The sequence below is a fragment of the Cibotium barometz genome, chromosome 51, assembly GCF_041138505.1.
Source record: "Cibotium barometz isolate CiBa-2024 chromosome 51, ASM4113850v1, whole genome shotgun sequence".
Classification (NCBI taxonomy): domain Eukaryota; kingdom Viridiplantae; phylum Streptophyta; class Polypodiopsida; order Cyatheales; family Cibotiaceae; genus Cibotium; species Cibotium barometz.
In genome coordinates, this window is record NC_141096.1 from 11777112 (window position 1) to 11801083 (window position 23972).

At 39.0% G+C, this 23972-nt stretch overlaps 1 protein-coding gene and 1 long non-coding RNA gene across 2 annotated transcripts; both read left to right on the forward strand.

The window, feature by feature from the left end:
- The first annotated feature begins 8804 nt into the window (after positions 1-8804).
- LOC147609327 (organic cation/carnitine transporter 4-like) lies at positions 8805-11466 on the forward strand. The gene is made up of 3 exons (XM_086787740.1): positions 8805-9195; positions 9237-9449; positions 9982-11466. The coding sequence occupies exons 1-3, from the start codon at positions 8910-8912 to the stop codon at positions 11190-11192; spliced, it is 1710 nt and encodes a 569-aa protein (XP_086643866.1). The 5' UTR covers positions 8805-8909; the 3' UTR covers positions 11193-11466.
- Positions 11467-11673: 207 nt separating this feature from the next.
- On the forward strand, positions 11674-13334 carry LOC147609328 (uncharacterized). The gene is made up of 2 exons (XR_015264248.1): positions 11674-12997; positions 13090-13334. It is a non-coding gene; the product is annotated as an uncharacterized LOC147609328 (long non-coding RNA).
- The last annotated feature ends 10638 nt before the right edge of the window (positions 13335-23972 follow it).

Genomic DNA, 23972 nt, shown 5'->3' on the forward strand with positions numbered 1-23972 from the left:
AAAACTAGATGAAGATAATATTCAAGCAGCTCTACTAGGCTACGTTCACAAGGGATGCTTGATATGGTGAAGCAACCAATGTCTACCAAAATGATGAGTTATTTCTTAGAATATCAAATTTAATGATGTCAGTCAATAATGGAGTGGATGGGTCATCCAAGCTAGAAATTTTAGTAACCTCCAAGGTTTTAAATATTCATAGAAGAAATTTCTATGTAGCTAAATCTACGCTACTTATTCAAGTTGATGGAAACCTCCCCTTATTCGAAGGTTGACAGAAGCAACACAGTAGCACCATCATGTAGGAGGTTAAGGAATTGGTTTTCTCTTTTTCATCTACTCAAACACACATCTCACCCAATAAAAAAGATATATGCTGCAAAAGGATAGGAAGGAAATGATTTGTACATCACTCAATTCATCTTCTCAATGCGCCCCAAGTTAGTGGATTAGCAATATCCTTATATCCTTGAAGCATTTTGTTTTGTAGTATGGAAGTGTGGTGGTAGTATTCTATTGTCTTGAAATTCATGTGGTAGTGGTAGTTACTCGTAGCTAATACCACTAAAACTAGCATTTGTATTAGTAGTCCTATCACTAAAACTAGCATTTAGATTGGTAGTTTATCATAGTAGTGTTCTAGAGCTTTATTTAGTTAAGTAGGTGCTGCTAACAAGTGCTACTATTAGTAGAAACTAGTTTGCTACTTATTATAGCAATGTTTGCTAGTTTTCTCCTTATTATAGCAATGTTTTAGTATCTTTAAGTTTAGAAAGTAGTGCTGGTTAGTGGTATCAAGTGCTTGTAGAATAAGTATCTTGATTGTGAATTATCATAATAGTATTCTAGTGCTTTACGGATCACTGGTGGGTAGTGCTACTTTTACTGCTAACAAGTGCTACTATTAGTATCAAGTGGACTGCTAGATATTATAGCACTACTTTGATGCCTTTCACTTCACATGATGGTGGTATCTCTAGTGCTAAAACAAGTGCTAGTAAAATAACCTTTGGATTGCTAGTTATCATGGCAGTATTCTAGTATAGTAGTTGGTGCTAATAAGTGCCACTAAAACTAGCCTTTGTACTATTGGTATCATGGTTAGTGCTAGTTAGTACTATAAATAGTAGTAATTGGACATTTTGTACTATTAGTAACTTGCCAATTGATGCACTAGTTAACTAGAAGTAGGTATTGGGTTACTAGTGGCTACAACTCTTAGATTGCTGTTAAATACCCCATATGGCTAATTAGCAGTGTAGATCACCAGTTTCCTTAATTTAGCTAGGTAGTGCTAGTAAGTTATGGGCTTTCTACTTTGTTGCATGGTATAATAGGCTCACTGGCTTGAAGATGATGTGGAGTTTCTTTGGATTTGGGCATAGTAAGGGGGAGCATGATGGAGTGGGGGCTATTGTGAAGAGAGCATTGATGCACAGACAACTAAAGGTGGATTCTATGAGTCTCTAATGTGCTACTGATGGAGGTGGGGCTTTTGTGAAGAGAGAAACTAAAGGTGGATTCTATGAGTCTCCAATGTGCTATTGAAATGGTAAGTTTTCTTTGGTTAGCAATGTTAAACATGGATCAAGCTCGAAAGAACAAGATATAAGAAGAGTGTTCTTGGAGGTAAAAGTTAGAGAAGTGGATAGACCTCTCTCATCTAGAACTACAAATTGGTTCCCAACTCTCGATCTCTGCATTATGTTTTTGGAGACTCAACACATGATGTGGTGAGTTTTCTTTGGTTAAAATGTGGCTCAAGCCTCCTTTCCATCAAAAGAATGGGATATAACAAGAGTATTCTTGGAGGTGAAAGTTGGAGAAGTGGATAGATCTCTCTAAACTGCTCTACAAATCAATTCCCAACTCTTAATCTCTGCATTATGTTTATGGAGTCTGAATGCATGACAACACAATAGTAAAATCATGAAGATTGTATATTGCAATGCTTGCATTTGTGGTTTGTGGAGCAGGTGCAAGAACAAGTTATATGTGCCAAGATGGGAGTATCATATACTCATCAACAAAGGGCACATAACCTAAAGATTAGATTTGTGATGAGCTTGCACATGAAGATTAAATTTATGATGATCCTAAATATGAAAGGCATCAACGACACTCTTAGAGATTCTCTTTGCATGCTCTTTACATCGGAGATAATTTTGTAATAAATGCCAAGGCAAACAATGATAAGGATGTAGACTTCTACATCCTAAACGCTTGGCACCGACACTCCTCACATGAACTGCCGACACTTTGATACCATGAGAAGAATATAGGGGAGAGAGTGAGCTTGAGCTCCTTGTAAGCAAATGCACACACATAAGAGTAGATAAGCACATAAGAGAGATGGATGGCTAAATTTTCTTCTATTTTCTTCTCTTCTCTACAACCATAACATAAAAGGGAAAGTAATCTTCTCCTATAACTCACAAAGGTTGGTATATAGTGTGAACCCAACTACATGAACTGGTGCTGTAACTATGCCATAAATCTAGAGTGGCTGTCACACCATCTATAAACCATTGATGGTACCCCATAATATCACCAACCATCATGCTAGTGGTGTAAGTGTAAAATAAGTGGGTCATCAATGTCTGTAGCACTAGTTAAGGTTGATATCTCAATATAAGAGACAACCATCATGCTAGTGGTGTAACTGCGAAATCTATCACCCAAGTGGGTCATCAATGTCCATAACACTAGTTAAGCTTGATATCTCAACATAAGAGACAATGCATTGATGCAGATAGAGGCCACTATGCATAAAAGCTATATGTATAGAGCCCTCTATACATAAGAGCAATATACATAGAGGCCTCTAATTCATAGAGGCCTCTAATTCATAGATGCCTCTAATTCATAGATGCATAGAGGCCTAAGAGGGGTAACTCATAGGCATAGAGACCTCTACGCTTCTATACATAGATGCATAGAGGCCTCTAATTCATAGATGCATAGAGGTATCTATGTATAAGTGGAGTATTGCATAGGCATAGAGACCTCTACACTTACAAGTTACATAGATGCATAGAGACCTCTATCATGTAAGAGTCAATACATATAAAGAGATGCATGTATGCATAAGGGGCCTCTATGCATAGATGCTGCACAGAGGCCTCTATGCATCTAGCCTCTATGTATAAGAGGCCCCTATATGCATAGATGCATAGAGGCCCCTATATCCATAAGAGTCAATGCATAGGCATAGATCTATATGCATAAGAGTCAATGCATAGGTATAGATGCCTCTAAGCATAAGAGGCCTCTATGCATAAAGAGACTTCTATGTATAAGGAGAATTCATAAGAGGCCTCTATGCACAAGATTCCCCTATGCATAAGGATACTTTTATGCATAGATGCACATAGCCCTCTATGCCTAGGCATAGAGGCAATGCATAGGCGTAGAAGGCACCTCTATGTGTGAGGAGGCCTCTATGCACACCATATAAATAGAGGCCCTTATGCATAGGAGGCCTCTCCTCTATGCAGAAGTGGCTTCTATACATAGATGCATAAAGGAATCTATACACATTAAGCTTCTATGCATAAAGGCCCCTATTCACAATAGGCTTCTATGCATAAAGGCCTCTATGCAGAATAGGCTTCTATACATAGATGCACAATGGCCTCTATACATAAGAGGAAATTCATAGGCATAGAAGCCTCTCTACAATGCAAAGATGCATAGAAATAGAAGTATCTATGCATAAAAAGAGGACGCTAAGAGACTTCTATGCATAGATGCATAGAGGCCTCGATGCATAAGAGACTTCCATGAATAGATGCATAGAGGCATCATTTGCATAGGTGTGGTGTATAGAGGCATGCCAAAACCTCCCCTAAACTCTACACTAGTGGATTGGAAAATGCCTCACAAATGCAAAGCAATCTTCATCATATGGCAACTTTTAACTATCTTACAATAGTAAATTAGGAAATGCAAACCTTCAACAAACACCAACTTATACTGTAATGGAAGATTTGTTTACAATTGGACATTCGTAGTCATTCTCACGATCCCACATAACTATTCAAGATATCTTCATTTCCTATCTTAATCACAATTCTCTTGCATTTTCCTAATTCCACTCCATTTCCATATACATGCTTCATATCCATCCTACCTTATGGGTGGAAATTGAAAGGAAGTGATAAAATAAATGGTGCTTCACCCTCAAAATTGTTATTCTAATGGTATTAGCTAGCTCTAAGGCCCCCTTTATAAGATATCCCATATATAGATTTGGGTTTAAAAATTCAGTGTGGCAAAATGGTTAAGAGAGGGCTTGGATAGGTATGGCAACCACCAACCAAATAGGTTAACTGCAACTGTAAGTTGATATTCCCATATTGAGCATTAAAGATAGAGAAAAATCTTCTTGGGACACAATGTCCTTGGGTTGTGAGTCTCGATCGAGTAGTATTAAGACAACCTTATATGGGACTAAAAGTTGCCAATTCTAATGATCTTATATTTAGTCTTGTATTATCCCAGTGGGATGATGTGATTGGTTGGGTCCAACTACACACTAAACATAGGGTGTCCATTATATGTCATCCTATTATACAAGTCCTCATATATACCATATATAGACATGCTACATAGCTATCAAATGGTGATCTATCCACCTTCCTTATATGTGCACACTTTTTTCAAAGTGCATGGAACCTCCATCTCACTATCTTTCTAGATTGCCATTCAAGCTATAATCATTTATAGCACACGAATCAGAAGTAGTTGGCCATCTTAATATCTTTCTAGATTGCCATCCAAGCTATGATCATTTATAGCACACGAATTGGAAACACAAATCGAAAGTAGTTGGCCATCTTAGTATCTTTCTAGTCTTCCATCCAAGCTATAATCATTTATATTACACAAAATGGAAACACAAATTGAAAGTAGTTAGCCATTATTTTAATCATTGGTTTATAACCTAGCCTTCTTCTTTTTGAGAACCTTGCGATTTGTGTTAACATACGTCATATTTTTATCATGCCTTAACTCTACATGACTCAACTTTGGGCCATGATCCACAATCTAGTACATCAAATCACCATGCTAAATAAAGCATTATTTAGTTTGACACATTTAATTTAAAGGATTCAATAAAATAAAAAAGAAAATTAGATAGCACTTAGATTAATATTATAATTGTGATTTAATTAATGCTATAACCACTCATGATAAAACCCCATTTTAGAAGTAATTCCTTTGATCTAGAAGATAACAAGACATGAATTGCTAAATGCCATTATGCTTTTAAAGCATATCTAAAATATACAAATTTATATAGGATATTTCTTTCTAGATATTCTTGTTTTTTTTTTTAGTAGGATGCTACTTTCTCCAACATTTTGATGCAATAGGATGCTTGTTTTTTTAGTAGGATGCTACTTTCTCCAACATTTCAATGCAAAAACCAAGCCACACTAAGTTAACTTGTTTTTTATGCTAGAAAATAACAAGGCATAAATTTCCAAATGCCATTATGACTTTCAAAACATATCTAGAATATAAAAATTCATGCAATATATTTCTTTCTAGCATCATTTTTTTAAAGTAGGATGCTACTTTCCCCTACATACTTCGACGCACATTTTGATGCCATAAACAAAGCCACACTAAGTCAACTTGTTAGATATATTTTTATCACTTTAAAATATAATGTATAAATTATATTTAGCTATATATCTCACTATTAACAATATAAGTATTAGACAAAACATTATATTGATTCAAAGCATGCTTATATACACGCCACCTTTTTGCTTATGAAAAAATTAACCTATTTCATGCTAGTCCCATTGGCAAATGTAAAGCAAGCTCACCACACGTAGCAAAATTTTAGTTATTTTTACAAAAAAATAGACGTTTCAACTTAAGCACTTGTCAAGTCCTTAGCAAAGTTAAACCAAGAAGTATAAACCACCCCCATTTTTCCAATGGTTCAAAATACATATATTGTGTGTCTCACTTGCATTTTCAAGCCTCAAAGACTAAGGATAACTTGTGAGAGATGATGGCAATTTGTTCATACATAGGCAATGGTTTTATATAAAAGAATCTTAAGTACAAAAAAATGCTTACCAAAAAGATTTCATACAAAAAAAATGATGTACAAAATGTAAGCTTTTCCAAGGGTACAAAGCTCTTGTGTTTTCAAGCCTCAAAGCCAAAAGATAAAGGATATCTCGTATGATAGTTTGTGTGTATATATAGGTAATATTTTTGTACAATAAAAGAATCTTCAAAAACAAAAAAAAAGTTCTTACAAAAACTTTCATACAAAAAATGGTGTACAAAATGTACGAGCAAAAACATATACACAAAATTATTAAACAAATACACAAAATTATTAAACAATATTTTGTAAGCAAAAATCTTCAATACAAAAAAGGAAAATCTTTAAAAATAGATTCATACAAATAAAATGATGTGCAAAGTTTAAGGGCAATAAAAATATAAAAATTATGGTGTGTTATTGAATCGTCACACAAATAATTAGGCTAAAGGTACAAATTTTTAAATTATATAAACTGTTCATTTTTAAGAATGCAACTTAGCTTTTGATTACTTAAGATGCAAAATATTAAATCTGAAGCTCAAAGGAGAGGAAGTTTAAATGAAACATAATTTTTAAAGAAATTTATAAAATTTATGACCTTTGCTATGACGAAAAGCCTCAAAGCAAGGTAGTGAATAAGATAAGAAACATTGTAAAATATGTAAGGTGTGATAATAAATAAACAGCAAACATGTATTAATTGAATGTTTCATGTAGAGAACTTGATGCATGTACATAAAATAATATATAATTGTTAATCCAAAACCACCATGCACTAGCTTGATATATGACTTGTTGAATCTTAAAGATTAGTTTTTTTTGTGCAATTTGGAGTAAGTTATGGAGCATGTCCTTATGAAATGGCCACAATGAATTTATCACCACACAACAAATAGCAAAAAATATTTTGGTTTGTGAATATGCATGAATATAGACATTCTATTGGATATAGGCATACAAACGTCTTGAAAAAGAAAATATATGCAAGGTTAGAGAAGAAACAATTTCATGCATCAATATCAAGATGAAAAATTGCAACAACTAAATATGCTATAACAAATTAGAATTTTTTGAATGTAGATAAAGTTTAAACCTAGCAATAAATCAAAAGGTGTTAATGAAGAGTAAAAGTTTTAATTTTTTGCACATGCATAGGTCAAGTTGTCATTTCTTGGTCACATGTATGGGCTCAAGTTTTTATAGTCTATATTCAGTTTACATCTCAATATATATATCCCTTTAACATGGAAAAGCGCTTCATCCATGTGGCATTTATTATTGCTCTCTATATGGCAAAAGAAGCACCCAAACCTCCTCTAGATGGCAAAGAAAGCCCTCCTGCAACCAATAAAGCATCTATTATGTATGCTACAAGTACTAGCATTATCTTGAGGAGGATGAAGTGATTTGCTTGTCTTGAGGAGTGTGGAAGCAATGGAATTTTCAATTGGTAGAGTTATGGAGATATACCATTGTTAAACATACCATTAAAGCATCTAAAATGAATAGGATTTTGTCATGTGATTAGGGAGGTCACTTTCTAAAACCTATATAGCATGTGCATGTATTTTAAATACTCTAGTTATTTGATAGTTAAATTTTTACACACTTGTTTATCTCTCTATTGTAAGTATACATGTTTGGATCTTGAATTAAAAAACCCCCTCTATAAATGTACATAAATAAATTACACTTAATAGCTATTTGTTTAATTTCTTTTTGTATATATATGGCATGTAAGTCTCCTAATTAAAAAAATCCCTCTTCGTGAACCTAGGTGCTATGTTATGTATGTTTAGCGAACAACCCCCCTTCCTCGAGGTCATGTGCAGCAATTATGTCTCTGCTTTTTGTACATGTTGATTCCTTCCAATGCATCAAAGGAAAAAGGTTGATATAAGAATGATTATAAGTATAGATTCTTTACCTCTCATGTCACTTTGCTAGTATTTGCATGCACTGATGGCTACCTCTCCCCCCATGAATGACATTTTCAGCTTTTGGTCATACTTTTTTTCTTCCATTTACAATTATTCTATGATCACCTTCCATTTACAATTATTCTATTTGGCTCAGGCTAGGCTACAGTGAATCTTCAAAGTCGAAAGCACCACGTTAGTTATCCACCTTTGGGCACAACAAGTTGGTTTGTGGGAGATCCACTTAGAGGGGCATTATATAGACATTTGACATGGAAATTTGTCATGATGAAACCAATTGATTGCATTTGGTGACTTTATTGTACAAAGGTGGCCATTTACTAAAGCAAGGTAGGGATCCTTTTCCAAATGGATATCAATTTCCATAGGAGGGTGAGAGGCACCAAGCATTATTCAGGCCATTGTATTAATTAATTAATCAGGCCCTAACGAGCCTGATTAATTAATTAATAACTTAGGCTTGACTAAGGTTTTAATACCTTAGCTAAGCCTAAGGTGCCCAGCCACCCACCGAGCACCAGCTAGTGACCGAGCAGCAGGCGGAAAAAATGAGCGACAGGCAGAAAAATTCTCTCTCTCTCTCTCTCTCACGCGCGCGCACACGTTTGAGGCCGATGGCCGTGTACAGCGCGGCAGAAAAAAAAACGGGCCACCTTTTATACGCGCAATGAAGCGGTTAAGGAAAGATTCTAGATGTAACCTGACTGAGCCTAAGGTTGCGCTCACATTATTAATTAAGTGAGACTAAGGTTGCTTTTGGCTCAACTAATTAATTAATGTGAAAACAAAATTTTGGTCCCATATTAAGGGGTTTGAGGAGGTATTAAAAACCTTTGTTCTTTGAAGGTTGGAGAGTTATTGATACATTTTCTTCAATCTATCTATCTTGGGCAATGACACAGCGCAGTGATGTGTTAAGCCAGCTCTCGCCACCTCTGCTTGTGAAATGCCCCCATGAGAAGCTCTCAGTGGACGAGGTCCTCCAGAATTGGGCGGGCGAGTTCGGGCGCGCCCAATTGCTCCATTTCACACTAGTAAGCTTGTCATGGAGCCTTTACGCCCTCCTTGCCCTCAGCATGGTTTTTGCAGACAGAACACCCCAATGGGTTTGCACCACCGCCACTCTTCCTGCTTCAATTAATGGGTCTTTAATCCCATCAACAAACTACACTCACCTTTGCTTACTGCTAACACTGCCCTTAATCCTCTTGCCTCTGCAGTTCAGCCCACAAACTACACACATGCTTTGGATTATCCTCCCATCAGCAGCGCACTGTGCAATTCTAGCTCTTCCTTGTGCTCCTTGGACCCTTCTCTTTGGCATTGGGTAGGAGGCAATCACCAATCCACTGTCTCTCAATGGGGCCTCATTTGTGGGCATGGCTACAAGGTGGGCTTGGCACAATCTGTGTTTTTCATAGGGGCTCTCCTGGGTATGAGCTAGCCTCCTCTTGGCATTCATTAACTCTTAAGCAAATAAAATTGATTATACCTTCATTTGAGTTGATCCTTATGTGGTCTTTTGTTTTTTTCAAAAAAAGAGGAAGACTTTAAATTGATTATACCTTCATTTGAGTAGATCCTAAGAGAGAGAAAAAAAGGAAGGCTTTAAATTAACAAGAAATAGATATTTACACCTCGCTTGTGTATACAACTCACACACACCACCGCCCCGACAATTTGTTTAAGGGTGCACATCCACCATAGTTAGCGAGGATAGAACCCAGGACCTCTGGGATAACACTCATCCTCTTACTTTTATTTAAGTGGGAAGGAGCGGATGTATGTATGTATGTATATATATATCTATATATATATATATATATATATATATATATATATATATATATATATACATCCGCGCTGGGCTACATGCCCATTGACAGACAACCATATCAAGTTTAATAGAATTATAAGTGGTCCTAGCAATGAGTTTCTAATGGTTTTTACAATTAAACCTTGCAGGAGCTGGTATCTATGGAAGCTTTTCAGATTCCTTTCTTGGCAGAAGAGGGGTTCTGGTGCTGGCCTGCTGTCTGAGTTCCTTGTGTGGTTTACTCACTGCTTTCTCTCCAAACTACTGGGTCTACCTTGTTCTGAGGGTGGCAACAGGCTTCAACTGTGGTGGCATGGGCTTGGCTTCTTTTCTGCTGGCCACAGAGCCTGTTGGGCCCTCAAAGAGAGGGCCTGTGGGCATGTCAACCTTCTACTTCTTCTCCGCGGGGATCGTCCTGCTCTCTGCCCTTGCCTACTTTGCCCCCTCTTGGAGACACCTCTACCTCATCATCTCTCCACCATGCATCCTCTACTGCTTCCTTGTGCTGCCCTTCTTGAGTGAATCTCCTAGATGGTACCTCGCTCGCGGCCGAGCCGACGATGCATTGGCCATCCTCAAAGACATAGCAGCAAAGAATGGGAGAGTTATTGCATCAGAGGTCACCTTAGACACAGAGCAAGCCAGCACCCCATTTCAGACCATTGGTGCATCTAAAATTGAGCAAGCAAATGCAGCAATCCTTGGCATATTCAGAGTGCCCACCACAAGAACAAGAATGATGATCATGCTGGTAGTCTGGCTAACCAGCTCACTGATCTACTATGGGATTAATCTAAATGTACCCAATGTGGGCAGCGGCAGCAATCTATACGTAGGCATTGCCCTCAATGCGATTGCAGAGATGCCTGCGTTTGCAATCACAGCAATACTGCTAAAAAAGGTAGGGAGGAGGAGCATACTTTCGTTTTTTATGCTATTGACGGGTGCGTGCGCCATAGCTGGAGCTCTGATAACTACTCTGAGTGATGAGATAAGTACAAACATGGAGAGCAAGGTGGCGCTAGTGTGTGGGGTGATGGCAATCTTTGGCATGGCAGCAACATACAATTTGGTGTATATATACACTGCGGAGCTGTTTCCCACAGTGGTGCGCAATGCAGCGATGGGTATGGCGACCCAAGCCGCGCAGGTGGGTGCCATAGCAGCGCCCATGGTAGCATTGCTGGGCCGAGTCCACCGGTGGTTTCCTTTCGGGGTCTTTTCCGTTGCCTCTGTGGTGGGCGGCTTACTTGCTTTGAAGCTTCCGGAGACTCACAACAGACCCATGTATGAGACCATGGAAGGCCTGCTTAGAGCAGAGTCCGCAGCGCTTCTGGAGCAGCACTCGGGAGAAGGGTAGGGCGGTGCTGGGGTTGTGTGTGTGCGCGCGCGCGTGGGGGGTGGGGGAGAGAGCATACTCTAAAATCCTCATTTCCTCAAAGCTACACAAAATATACCAGGTGGCCATGCTAGAAAAAAACATTATTCTTAGTGTACCTTTAGTGTATTTTCCATAGTTAAGATCATAAAAATGTAGGTTGGAATTTTGTCTTTTGGATTGCACTGTGCCATTTGACTGGTATATAGCAACCACTTGTACACATTACATTCATATAGCAGTAATATTTTGCAGTCATGTTAACTTTACATTATAGTCAAATAACATGCATGATTGTTATTTAGAAGTCTTGTGTCGACAAGGTGGCCATCGGTTCGCACTAGCAACCCCCGCAGTGTAGCTCACACGCATCAAACTTGGGCCCCCATCATGAGACCCGACCATTCTACCAGCTTGACTACAAGCCCGAGGGCATCTTATTTAGAAGTCTTAAAAAATGTAGCTCACAGGCATCAAACTCGGGCCCCATCATGAGACCCGACCGTTCTACCAGCTTGACTACAAGCCCGAGGGCATCTTATTTAGAAGTCTTAAAAAATGTTTTAGACTACTACCATATGAGTCATAATTTAGCATGCTAAGGTTAGTACATCCAATTAAAAGCCTAGAGCGAGCACTATTTGGAAAACCCATATAGCATATGTGTTAAAGTCATAATCAAGAAACTCCTTATGTATAGATTTTCATAATCTAGATACAACCCTTTTGTAAAATTTAAGGTACTAATAAAAGTACCCCTTTTATATCAAACTTTGTACTTTTTATATTAAAAAATCCCTCATATATGTACATTTTATTCCACATGAGAATAAAATCCCTTATTTTGAACTCACATGCTATTTTATATATTCTCCAATAACCCCCCCAAGACCCAAGACTAAAAGATAGTAATGATTCAAGGAAAGTTATACATACATTTGATTCCTAAACATCTTGAAAGGTTTGCAGTATGAAAGAGAACTAGGCTACGACTTTGGCATCCAAGAATGTATACATATGTCGATGAGGTTGGGTGATATGATGATAGCAGTCTAGATAACATCTCTGATATCATTGATCTCCAAAAGTAAATTGAGGAAGTAGCTTCTCAATATGAGATTTTTGATGCTGAGTTCAAGTGCTTACAAGCGCAACTCTTCGAACTTCGACCATAGCATGCCATACCTGTCGGTCGTTTGAGCCGAATGTTGAGCCAGTCGATGGAAGACCCACTCCAGGAGAAAATCTGCAGGCACCTGTGCAGAAGGAGCTCGTCGACGAAGCCGAGAAGGTAATTTTTTTCACATGCTCCCCAAATCTCATGTGTGGCGCCTCCATGCGTGTAAAGGCCCTGCATGTGAAAAAGTTGGCCTTTCCACGTGAGCCTTTGGACAAGTGGCTTCTAGGGCCAAGATGGACATGCAATCACATGCAGGAACTTGACATGCCATCATGGAGGCCCCACACACAAGATTTGGCTTCTAGGGCCCAGATGGACATGCCATCACATGATGAAGGGACTCTACATGCCATGATCACATGCAGAGACTCTACATGCCATGGAGGCCCCACATATTAGATTTGGTTTAATTTTGAAAAACAAATCTGTCTTTCCCATGCGTTGCATGCTTGATGCTGACATCAATTTTAATTAGTGAGCAGGAAATTGTATATCTTGAAGAGTTTGCTTTGAGGCAGAGTGGAAGATCCAGGGGACGAACTCAACGTTGAAGGAGTACACTGGCAAACTTGCCAATGATGTGAAGCTTAAAGCTCTTACAAAAAGAGTGCTTCATTTAAACTTATTTTGACTACATCAAGTTTGGAAAAAGTTGTTCTACTTCAATACTCAAAGCTACTTTATTTGTTCTCGACGCAGAGGTGGAGACCCTTGCATTTTATGGTGGCCTGTGACATTGTTGTTGGGATACATGATCCCACCATCATCAGGATGGAGCTCCAAGGGTCTCATGTTCTTATTTTAGCTATTAAAAAGGAGGCACTGGGAGCCCAGTAGTAAGAATCCTAGGATATAGCCATAGATGTCTCACACAAGATAACTATTAGATGTGTTTTGATGACTATGTAACTTTTTATGCTATGAATAGAAATTTAGGTTGCAAATTTGTGTAAAAATAGAACTAAGGATCCTCCTTGTTGGGAGGATCTCTCCTTGTGTCGTATGAGTTGCACCAAGTGTATGTCCTTATATGAACAATTGCATGCATGGTGTCACCAAAGATATCTAGCCTTCCTAGTTAGCAGCCTCATGTAGTGCCTCCATGGCGGCCTGAGTTGTCCACCACTACGTAGTAAGTTGTGGGCTTCTTGTTAGAAACTCATGTCCATACGGAGATACAAGTCCTGCAAGATTGAGGTTAACCTAGCATCTCTTAGTTACATAAGAGAGATAGCCCAATAAGAAATATGGAATAGCACTATAAACATTGTAAAATTTATGAGAATGGCTAGCAATGCCACAAATCTATGTATCTTGTTAACCCCATTTTGAGGTTAAACCTAGCATCTCTTCGCTACATAAGAGAGATAGCCCAATAAGTGCCATGGAACAACACTATAAACAGTGTAATTATGAGAATGGCTAGCAATGCCACAAATCTATGTATCTTGTAATCATATAGTTCATCTTTCATTAAGTTTTGGACACCCAAGTGTGACTAAGGGCTAGTTGTATAAATAACAACATTCTCATAATGCAAGACACAATGCCCCTTTGGACTAATTGAGTCTAGTCTTATCTCCTTGCTCTCTTGTGTCTATGGTGCGTGAGAGAGAGAGAGTTGAGAGAAGATAGAGCTTCATTCTCTTATGCTTGTGCTTGTGTTTATGAGTGTGAGAGTAGAGGGGAGTGAGTATCCTTGTATGAAGAAAGGTAACCTCATGGTGGTGAAAGCTTAAGGAGGAGGCAAAAAAGTCGAGTTAGCTACCACTAGCATAGCTTGGAGTCTTCAGAGGTACGAGGCGGCAAGTTCCTCCATGACACGTGTTAAGGTAAGCATTGTCTATTGCATTAGGATAAGGAAGTGTGATGGCCGTACGGACGCGAGCCCTGTAGTGTACGAGCAGAGGTCCGGCACGAATACACCACGTCTTTGCCGCACGCGGCCTCTTCATGGCTCATGACGGCTCCACCGGCCCGTCGAGCGCGTCTCGCGCGTTTGCCTTGCGGGTCCCACCGAGATCACTTGCCCTTCATGCCCGGCTTGGCTCCATGGGCCTCACTCGGGACTTGCCTTCCATCCATGTCCTGCCGGCCTAGGGTCCATCGCGGCCCGTCGGCACGGCCCGGCGCGCCGGCCCCACGGCGGGCGGCCGTTTTCCACCGTTCTTGGTCCCGTCGGCGCATTCGGTCCCGACTCCGTCAAGGTAGGGAGGGCATCCCCCGGAGGCACTCGGCTCCCGTGAACACCGCTCGCACCCCGGGAGGCTTAACGTGCCTACCCCCGGTGCGTGAGTGCGTCTATGTGCCTACCATGGGTCCATGCTTTGCCCCTCCAAGCACTTCCTCCCCATATAGATGCATTATATTCGGGGCGGTCTAGCATACCCCTCGGGCACCATGTCCCTCCGGATAGAAATCCCGCGACGCGTCACGGAAAATGGCCGAAACGGCCGTTTTTAGCCAGAACGACCGAAAAGTGACGGACGCGTCACATACACCCCCCTTTATAGAATTGACGCCCTCGTCAATTACTTTTGAAACGAAAGGTGGGATGCATGACCTGATTATAACGCATCTGTGCAACGTGTTAATATATAATGAAGGACGGGAGGTCTTTACCTTGCTTTATAGCCATGAGCAAGGTCAGTGTCTAACCCGTTTACAAAGTAAAAACTGTGCATATTTTTGTCTTTTTATCATTTTTCAAATTTTTTGTCTTTTTCTTCTATATGGCCTGGACTTCAAGCCCCCGCTTGAGAGTCCCCCAATCCCCACAAAATTGGTGAGGTTGCTGCGTGGTCTCGCCGAAGCTCCTGTCTGAGCCAAGTAAGAGTGATTACCTAAAGCAATGCAGCGTTGCCCGAAAAGTAAGAGTCTTCAATGAAGTCAAGATTTGTTCGCCGAGTTGATGCCAACTTGGGTTGCAAGATCTTTACTTCAAATCTGTCGGGGATATACTAGTCTCTTTCTACTCTATTTACACTCCCTTTTATCTTCTTACAAGTCTATTTTCCCTTCATATGGGTGTTTTTGAAGCTATGTGATTGGTAGCGACGAAGAAAATAAGTTGTGGATATGGTTGTGAGAAAAGAGATAAAGAAGGGCTGTTTTTTATTGTTTTACCATTTAAAATGATCATTTGCATTATTTAAGAGTTAAAAAAATAATAAAACAAGCATTTGCATTAATACTTTCATGGTAGGAACTCCATAATCATGCTGTGATTATACAGGAAACACCCATTTGTGCTCTTTTTTTTGAAAATCATGAAAATTTTAAAAAATAAAGAGCCATTGATTTCATTTCTTGATATTATTGGAACATTCATGTTGCAAAGGAACAAACTAAAAAATTTGAACTGGAACAATTAAGATTTGCACTTCCGAATGAATGATTCTTGGTCAAAACCTATGGAATCACGTCGTTGTTGTGATTTTGCAGTCTACAAAATCACAGCCGTGATTCTCGATCACACATGATTCTTTGACATATCTAGCTATCCCTTTATCCCTAGGATTACACATTAAAGGCACCTTATCTCTATTAGATTTCATCTTATCCAATCATGATTTGTGATCACGGATCACGGCCCGTGATTGTTAATCACGACCTTGATTAATCACGCCTGTGATTGCCACATCATAAATCACGCATAAGAATCACGCTCGTGATTATACCACATCACCAATCATAGTGATAAAAATTGATAATTTGATAAGAAAGACATCTAGAATCGTTACTAGGCATATCAAGGAAATCAAATGAACATTCATTGAGCCTGTTTGGGTGAAGATAATTATTGTGATTTTGCAAAGGGTCACGGCTGTGATTCTTGACCCTATGTGCAACCCCTTCTTGGCCTAAGACATCTGTCAACCCATGTGTGACCCCCCTTCCTAAACTATTCAGCATGGAAAGAGTTTGTTCACTAAAGGATAAAGGGTTTGGAGAAGTGATTGGGTTGAAATTAGTGTTATGCAAGGGCCTTGAGATTAGTGGTATTGGGGGTTATTATTATAGGTTTGGTGAAACCCGATGGAGCACTTATGTGTATTTTGTCGGTCTAATGTGGGTATTAGGTCTCTCAGGAGTGTGAGGACTCAATGTGTGGCATAGGTGTCAATGGTTGCATAAGGTTGGCGTCGAGGTCTAAATCAGACATATTCATGTGTAGGGGTAAGCTTTGTCTTTCTAGACTAGCCATTCTTTCCTTTTTTAACCTTATGCTTACACGGTGATTTTATAGGTTTATGTTTTCATGGACGTGATTCAAGAGGCGTGATTGGTGACATGGCAGATGGCCGTGATCAATGACATGGCACCGTAAATGTTTTTATTGAGATTTTTTAAAATGATGTGATTGGTAACATGACAATCATGGCACGATTGGTGATGTGGTAGTACGGCCATGATCGATGATGTGACATCCTAATTTTTTTTTGAGATTTTTTAACGGCATAATTGGTGACATGGTAATCACAACATGATTGGTGATGTGGTAGTCATAGCCATGATTGATGATGTGGCATTGAGATTTTTTTACGGCATAATTGGTGACATGGTAATCACAACATGATTGGTGATGTGGTAGTCATAGCCATGATTGATGATGTGGCATTGTGATTTTTTTAGAAATTTATTTATCTATTTATTTTTTTCACGACATGATTGGTGACATGGCGATGTGATTTTTTTCAAGAATTATTATTATTATTATACGACGTGATTGGCAATGTGGTAGTCATGGCCATGATCGGTGACATGGCACCATGTTTTTTTTTTCACAGCGTGATTAGTGACATGGCAGTCCACGGCAGCCATGATCAATGGTGTGGCATCGTGATTTTTTTAAAACAATGTGATTGGTGATATGGCAATCACGATGTGATTGGTGACATGGAGTCTCACGACCATTCATCGATGACATGGAACTGTGTTTTTTTTTTCAAGTTGCCACGTGGCAGGTGCAACCCTAATCGTGATTAGTTGCCATTTTGTTAAGGTGGTTTCTTGGTTTTTACAAGTAGGAAAGTTGAAAAAGGTGGTTTTCCCAAAAAGGTCAGTGGGACAAAAGTCAACACTCCCTCTTACACCTCATTCAATGCACATGACAACTTGTAACCTTTTCTTGCTTTATGCCCGTTCCCCTCTTACACATCTCTTACACATGTATTGAATACATGAGAAACTAAGCTCCGCGTAACAACACTAATGCGTTGTGTAAAAATTAGCTTAAGCACTAATCAAAGATTAATAAATACTAATTTTTCTCTTTGTGGCTCAATTTTTGGACTCTAATTAATCCTTAATCATGAATTAATTCATACAATGTCGCAAATCATTAGATTACTATAATGAAAATGGTAAACTATTTGCATAGTTTATTGTGTCATTAACTTAGTAATCAAATATAAATTAAGGATTAATTTATGCCCCCCTTTTTTTAGTATAATGAGGCAAACGAGAGAAAGAATTCACCAAATGATGTAATTAGGTGTTTTGATGCATCTAAATGCTCTCAAAACACTCAAAAACACTAATTTGATACCCTATATGATAAAAATGGACACAAAATATATTTTATTTTATTTTATTTATTTATTGGCTCTTGAGTCACCTTCCAAATGGAAAAAACCAGTCCATTAACATTAATTAGTGAATTTCAAGAGTTTTTTCATGGTTTTTTGAAATTTTTTCGATGATTAAGCTTCTTACAATAGTTGCTAACACTCTAATGCACTTAAACATAACAAAAAATATAAATTTAAGCAAAAATTAAGTAAAAATGCTCTATCACAAAAAGAAGGCTAAAAAACACAACCCAATGCATTCCTCCATGCAATGAGAAAGCAATTGACCTTACAAATTACTAATCCTAATAAACCCAAGACTAACAATCTAAAAATCTAATAATCTAACAATTCATAAGCCAATGCATTCCTCCATGCAATGAGGATGCCATTGACACTAGTTTAGCATGCTTCTAAACACAAAAAAGAGAGTAAAAGAAAGAAAACTTCACACAATTTTCACACAAATCTCCATTGAACCCCACTCTCATTCATGGCACTCCACTATTCAAGAGTGTGAAAAATGGGTAAACTATAGATTAGAGAAAAAAAATAATGAAGCCAAGGGATTTCTCCTCGACAGTGCCAAAAATGTTAAGGCTAAGAGATAGTAAAGAGGAAACCGCTCACCTCTACTCACCTCAACGTGTCATGAAGATCTTTCCGATGGCCGAGCTCATTACTATTGAGATCTCCAAACTCAACGTTGCCATGGGTAGCTTACCATTCACCTTCTCCCACAAGCATTGTCACACTATCACATTGCACTAAGGGTACTACTCCCTCCTCTCACATCAAATAACTCACACAAACACTCACTAGCATACATTAGTGAGAAGATAAGAGAGAGGTTTAGCAAGAGGGAAAGTGATAAGCTATGGCGGACATTGAGACGTATTACTTTTTATGTCATATAATTATTTTACGTATTCTGAGTCATGGGCCGGGCTTGTCGGCACCACATGTAAAGAGTAAGGGGATTGGGTGATCGCTGATGAGAGGCGCACCTCGAATTTCATCAGGATAAGGGTTAGGATCGGCCGGCCATGTGTGGGCGCCCATGTGTGAACAGCCAGGTCACATATAAAAGTCAAATGTAACTTAAAACCTCTCTTTCTCTGAGTGTTGAATACAAGGAGTGCTCTTGCTTCATCTTCTCCATCTCCTTCTCCAGTGTGTGTGTGTGTGTGAGAGAGAAAGAGAGAGAGAGAGAGTGTGTGTGTAGCGATCGAGCATTGCATGGCGACACGGTGACGAGGCGAGGCGGTAGAGCGACGGCGGCGGCGGCTCCTTCTTCATCGTGGCGCGAGAATCCTTCACGACGACAGCGGTCTGAGACACACCATTGCTCCCTGTTTTGAGCTTGCTGGTTTCCTGGTTGTGTGCTTGCAGCCATTCGTGGCTCGCACATGGTGCTTGGCAAGTCCCTAGCTCACATGTGCGGTAAGAGCACATTTTTGGCGTCGTTGCCGGGGAATTGTCTTGCACCAAGCTCTAGATACAGCTTGGGTTGCTGTTTGAAGTCTATTTTATCTTGCAAGAAAGGCAAAGAGAGGCATGTTTGTGTGTTTGCTGCTGTTCTTCAGTCATTTTTCAGTTCTGTTTTCTTCATTTTCTGCACATTTCAGTTCTGTATATTAGCTGTTAGAGCAGTAAGATAGTTAGTGTTAGTGTGTGCGTGCACGCATGTAGACAGAGGGTAGAAGAGCTGCTGTGCGCTGTGCTGCTATGTTGGCAGCCACAGAGGGTGCCGCGGCGGCAAGCGGCCAGCCCTAGGTGCACATGAGCTATTTTTCTCTAAAAATATTTTTTGAGTAAAAAAAAAATCAACTAAACCCACGTGGAAAGAAATTTTTTATTGAAAAAAAAATTGAAAAAGAAAAAACCCCGACCCCGGTCTTTTGATATATATATATATAGGAGAGTGAGCCTTCATAGCTTTCTCTCAAGTGAAAGCTTAAGGGGGGTGAAGCTCTATATATAGTCTAACCCCCCAAGGAGTGGAGTGGACATGTGGGAGACAAAGCCTTCACCTTTCCCCCCACAGGCACCCTTGGACTTTCTAATTTAAGCCTCACACCTAGGCACAAATAGAGTGTTCTGAGGGCCATGGGAGCTCCGGATAGGCGAACACTTTGCTATAAAGCATGCTAGGACCCCTTGAACGATACACTCGTCTTGAGCTATCACACGCCTTAGTCTAGTTTCGACAAACGGGCTGAAAACAAGACAAAAACAAGTAAAAACGGGGTGCGAAACTGCCATGAGAATATATTTTAAGTCCTCTTTAAGAATATTATTTTCCCCTCTTGAGTAATTTGGGGACGCCTAGGTTACTCTTGTATCATGCCGGCTAAGTTAATATCGTGGGTGACACCACTATAAATATTAATACGTGCGTATATGACGTATGCTTGGGACCGTCTATGATTATTTCAGTTAGGTTTGTATGGTAGGGTGATTCTTGGGGTACTTACACGTGGTAGTCAGTTTTGGTGATGGTTTGTGCCTGTTTAATATTTGCAAGATTAATTTAATTATTAATTGGGCTTATATTTTTAGGTGATGAAGATTACGAGGATTGATGAACAATGTTGAGGAGAATGTTTCTTATGCGCATTATATTTATTTTTACAAGCGTAGCTTGTAACCTTAGTAGTTGATTTTTCCATTTTGATACATTGGGAAAAATACATTTATAATGTTGAATTTATTAAAGCCTAAAGGCTTTACCCTAGCCCCAATTTTTGGGACACTCTATTTTTGTTGTGGAAGAGTGTCGTGCTCTCTAAAAGCACACTTTGTATATTTTTAGGGGCTATGGCCTATTTTTGGTTGAAAGCTAATAAAAATACTCTTGTGTGGGGAAGGCCATGCACAAGGGGAGGGAAGATTGCACCCAGCATGTTTGTCTTGGAGCTAAGTATTATGTTTGCTATGCTTTTGTTCAATTTATTTGATTTTGTTGAAACCTGCAAAGCATGTGTTTTCATGGTTGAATTTATGTGTTGAATTTCTCAAGTGTTCCACAAGCTATCCTAGAGAACGATTCCATTTTCAGTGGTATCAAAGCTTGGGCTAGGAGATTTGTGGAAAGGTGGGAAAGGTCTTCATCAACACAACTCTCAAGAAAGTTGCAGGCTTTTAACCGGTGGACAAAAGAAGGGTTTGTGGTCTCTAACCAAAAATTCAAATTCTCAAACTAGCTCTACTTCTCAAAACCACTTACCTCTTCCCAAACCATTCTTCTTCATCAAAAAGTGGTTTTGCTCAAAGCTTCATGAATTTCAAATCCAACGGTACAGATGGATTCCCCATGGCCAAAAATCTCACGTGCCCTGCTCAAAATTAGAAGAGGTTCAAGCTGCAAAAATCCTATAATTGACGGTCTGCATGTTTTGTGAGCAACTAGCTTTGTAAATTAATCAAAAAGAAGCCAAAGCGATGCGCCGATTTGCAGCCTCACGGGCAAAAAAAAAACGTGAGAAGAAGAAGACCAAAAATCAATTAACTTAATCTCAATTAAGCCAAATCCTCAACTTAACCCAATTCTACTTTTCCCAAGCCCAATGCATGTCACATCAACTTTTGGAGCTTTCACATTACCTATTTTCCTATTTCAAGGGAAATTCCAAAGAATTGCAATTTTCAGATTTTTGGGTGCAAAAAATTGATTTTTCGGGGCTCAAAGAGGCTTAAAAAGGCCAAATAAATGCCAAAAAATTCCAAAATAATTTCTAAAAAATTCTAAAAATTCTCAAAAATTATTATAGAGGTTTGGACAAGTTTTTAGAATTGTTTGAGTAGTGTTCAAGGTGTAGAAAATTATTTCTTCAGCATTTCGACTAGCCCAAGTCTCCTAAATCACTTGGAATTGTTCGGGACTTGTGCGAAACGAAGGGAATTCGACCCAACCATTGAACCAAAGGCTTTGTTCAGTTTTAACACAAATCAAATTGCGGGAGAATTGAGATAAGTACAATCATTTGCTTTATTTACATACATCAAATAATATCAATTTTACTTATTTACATTGTTTGCATGAGCACTATGGCAAATTTCCCTGTTTCACCTTCAATTCAAGAGCAACTCCAATCTCTACAACAACAAATTGTACAAGAGAGAGAGAGATGCAAATTGAATTGAAGTGATAGCTCACGAGTCGAAGGCGTAAGCGTGACTCTTTGCCATCTTATGATGACGAAGACGACATCATCCAAAGAGCTGTCAATACTACACTTCAAGCACAAAATTCACGGAAAGATTCTAAAATCAGTCGTAAAGCTTTTTCATTTCAGAATTATGATGGCAAGAAAGATGCTCGAGTCCTTTTGGCATGGCTTAGTCAATTGGATGACTACTTTTCGGGGGAGAATTTTTTCGAGAAGGACAAGATCAAATGTGCGGCTAATTACATGGTGGATAGCGCAGCTTTATGGTGGATCGTCATCAAGCAAGGACGTGACAAATCGCATTCATGGAAAAAGTTTCAAAGGCTAGTGAAAAAGCATTTCTTACCTTCACAATTTAAATCTAAAGCTAGGCATCAATGGGATACATTGCATCAACTTGAAAAAGAAAGCATGTCTTAGTATGTGGAGAAGTTTTGGAATACATTACTACAGGTACAGGTTGTGGAGAAAGTCAATGAGAAGGACCAAAAGAGGAAATTCATTTCGGGCTAAGCCTATAATTAGGGCTGATGTGAATATGTTTAAACCTCATTCAATTTCTACAGCGATATCTTTGGCAACAAATTCCGAACGCAAAAATGGTTTTCCTAGAGAGCCCAAGTCATTTGAGAGTAACCACTCTAAACCTTTTTCTAAACCTTTTCATGCTTCAAGAAATTTTCATAAGCCAGGGTTTGACAAAGGCAAGGAGATGGTCAAAGGCGAATCAAATTCAAAGAAAGTCAACGGTGGCAAGCCCAAAGGTCCTCCAATCAAATGTTTTCGATGTCATAAAGAAGGACATATAGCACCAAATTGCCCAGAACATGCAAAGAATCCGACACCTGCGGCACGAGTCAATATGCTTGAAGGGAAAAACAATGAAGATAAATCGCTCAAGCAAGAGGGTAACTCTGACCCTGACTATTCAGAAGCAGAAGGTAAGCCTCAAGCTCATTCGCTACTCAAAATAAAAGGAAAAATTAATGAGCATGAAGTTATTGTTTTGCATGACGATGGTAGCACTCATGACTTTATTTCTGAAAAGGCAATTAGAGCCTTAAACATTCAACCTTCACCTACACATTATAGAATTAAAGTTGCATTTACTGGAACCAAGTATAATTGCATGCAAGAGGTGAAAGGTTTAACTTTAAGCATCAATTCCTTAACAGAAAAAAGGGATTTCTTAGTTGCACCTTTACAAGGTGTAGATGTAATATTGGGTATGCCTTGGAGACATATGTACAACCCTATTATAGACTATGATACACATAGCATTTGTGTAAGGAAGGACAATGAAAATATTTTCCTCCAATGTCTAGTCAAAGGAGAGACGAGCCCATTATTGAGTCATACTCAAGCAAAGCGAGCTCTTAGGAAAAGGGAGAAGACTTATAAGGTTTGGGTTAACCAGCTTAGCGCACTGAGTTTAACACATCCAAAAGTCCAAAACTTGATCCTTATATCTCCAAATTCAGGGATTGTTTTATGGAAGATTTACCTCCAGGATTACCTAAGTCTAGGCCTGAAGACCATAGTATTGACTAATTGCCAGGCAACTCTCCACCTTGTAAAGCTCTTTATAGAGTCAACAATTTAGACCAAAAAGAAATCCAAAAACAAATCGAGGATTTGTTAGAAAGAGGTCTTATTAGACCTAGTAGTTCACCCTTTGGAGCTCCAGTCCTTCTTGTTAAGAAGAAGAATGGAACTTTCCGAATGTGTGTTGACTACCGAGCATTGAACAAAATCACTGTCAAGAACAGATACCCTATCCCTAGGGTAGATGACTTACTTGATAAGCTTAGAGGTTCAAAGGTCTATAGCAAGATTG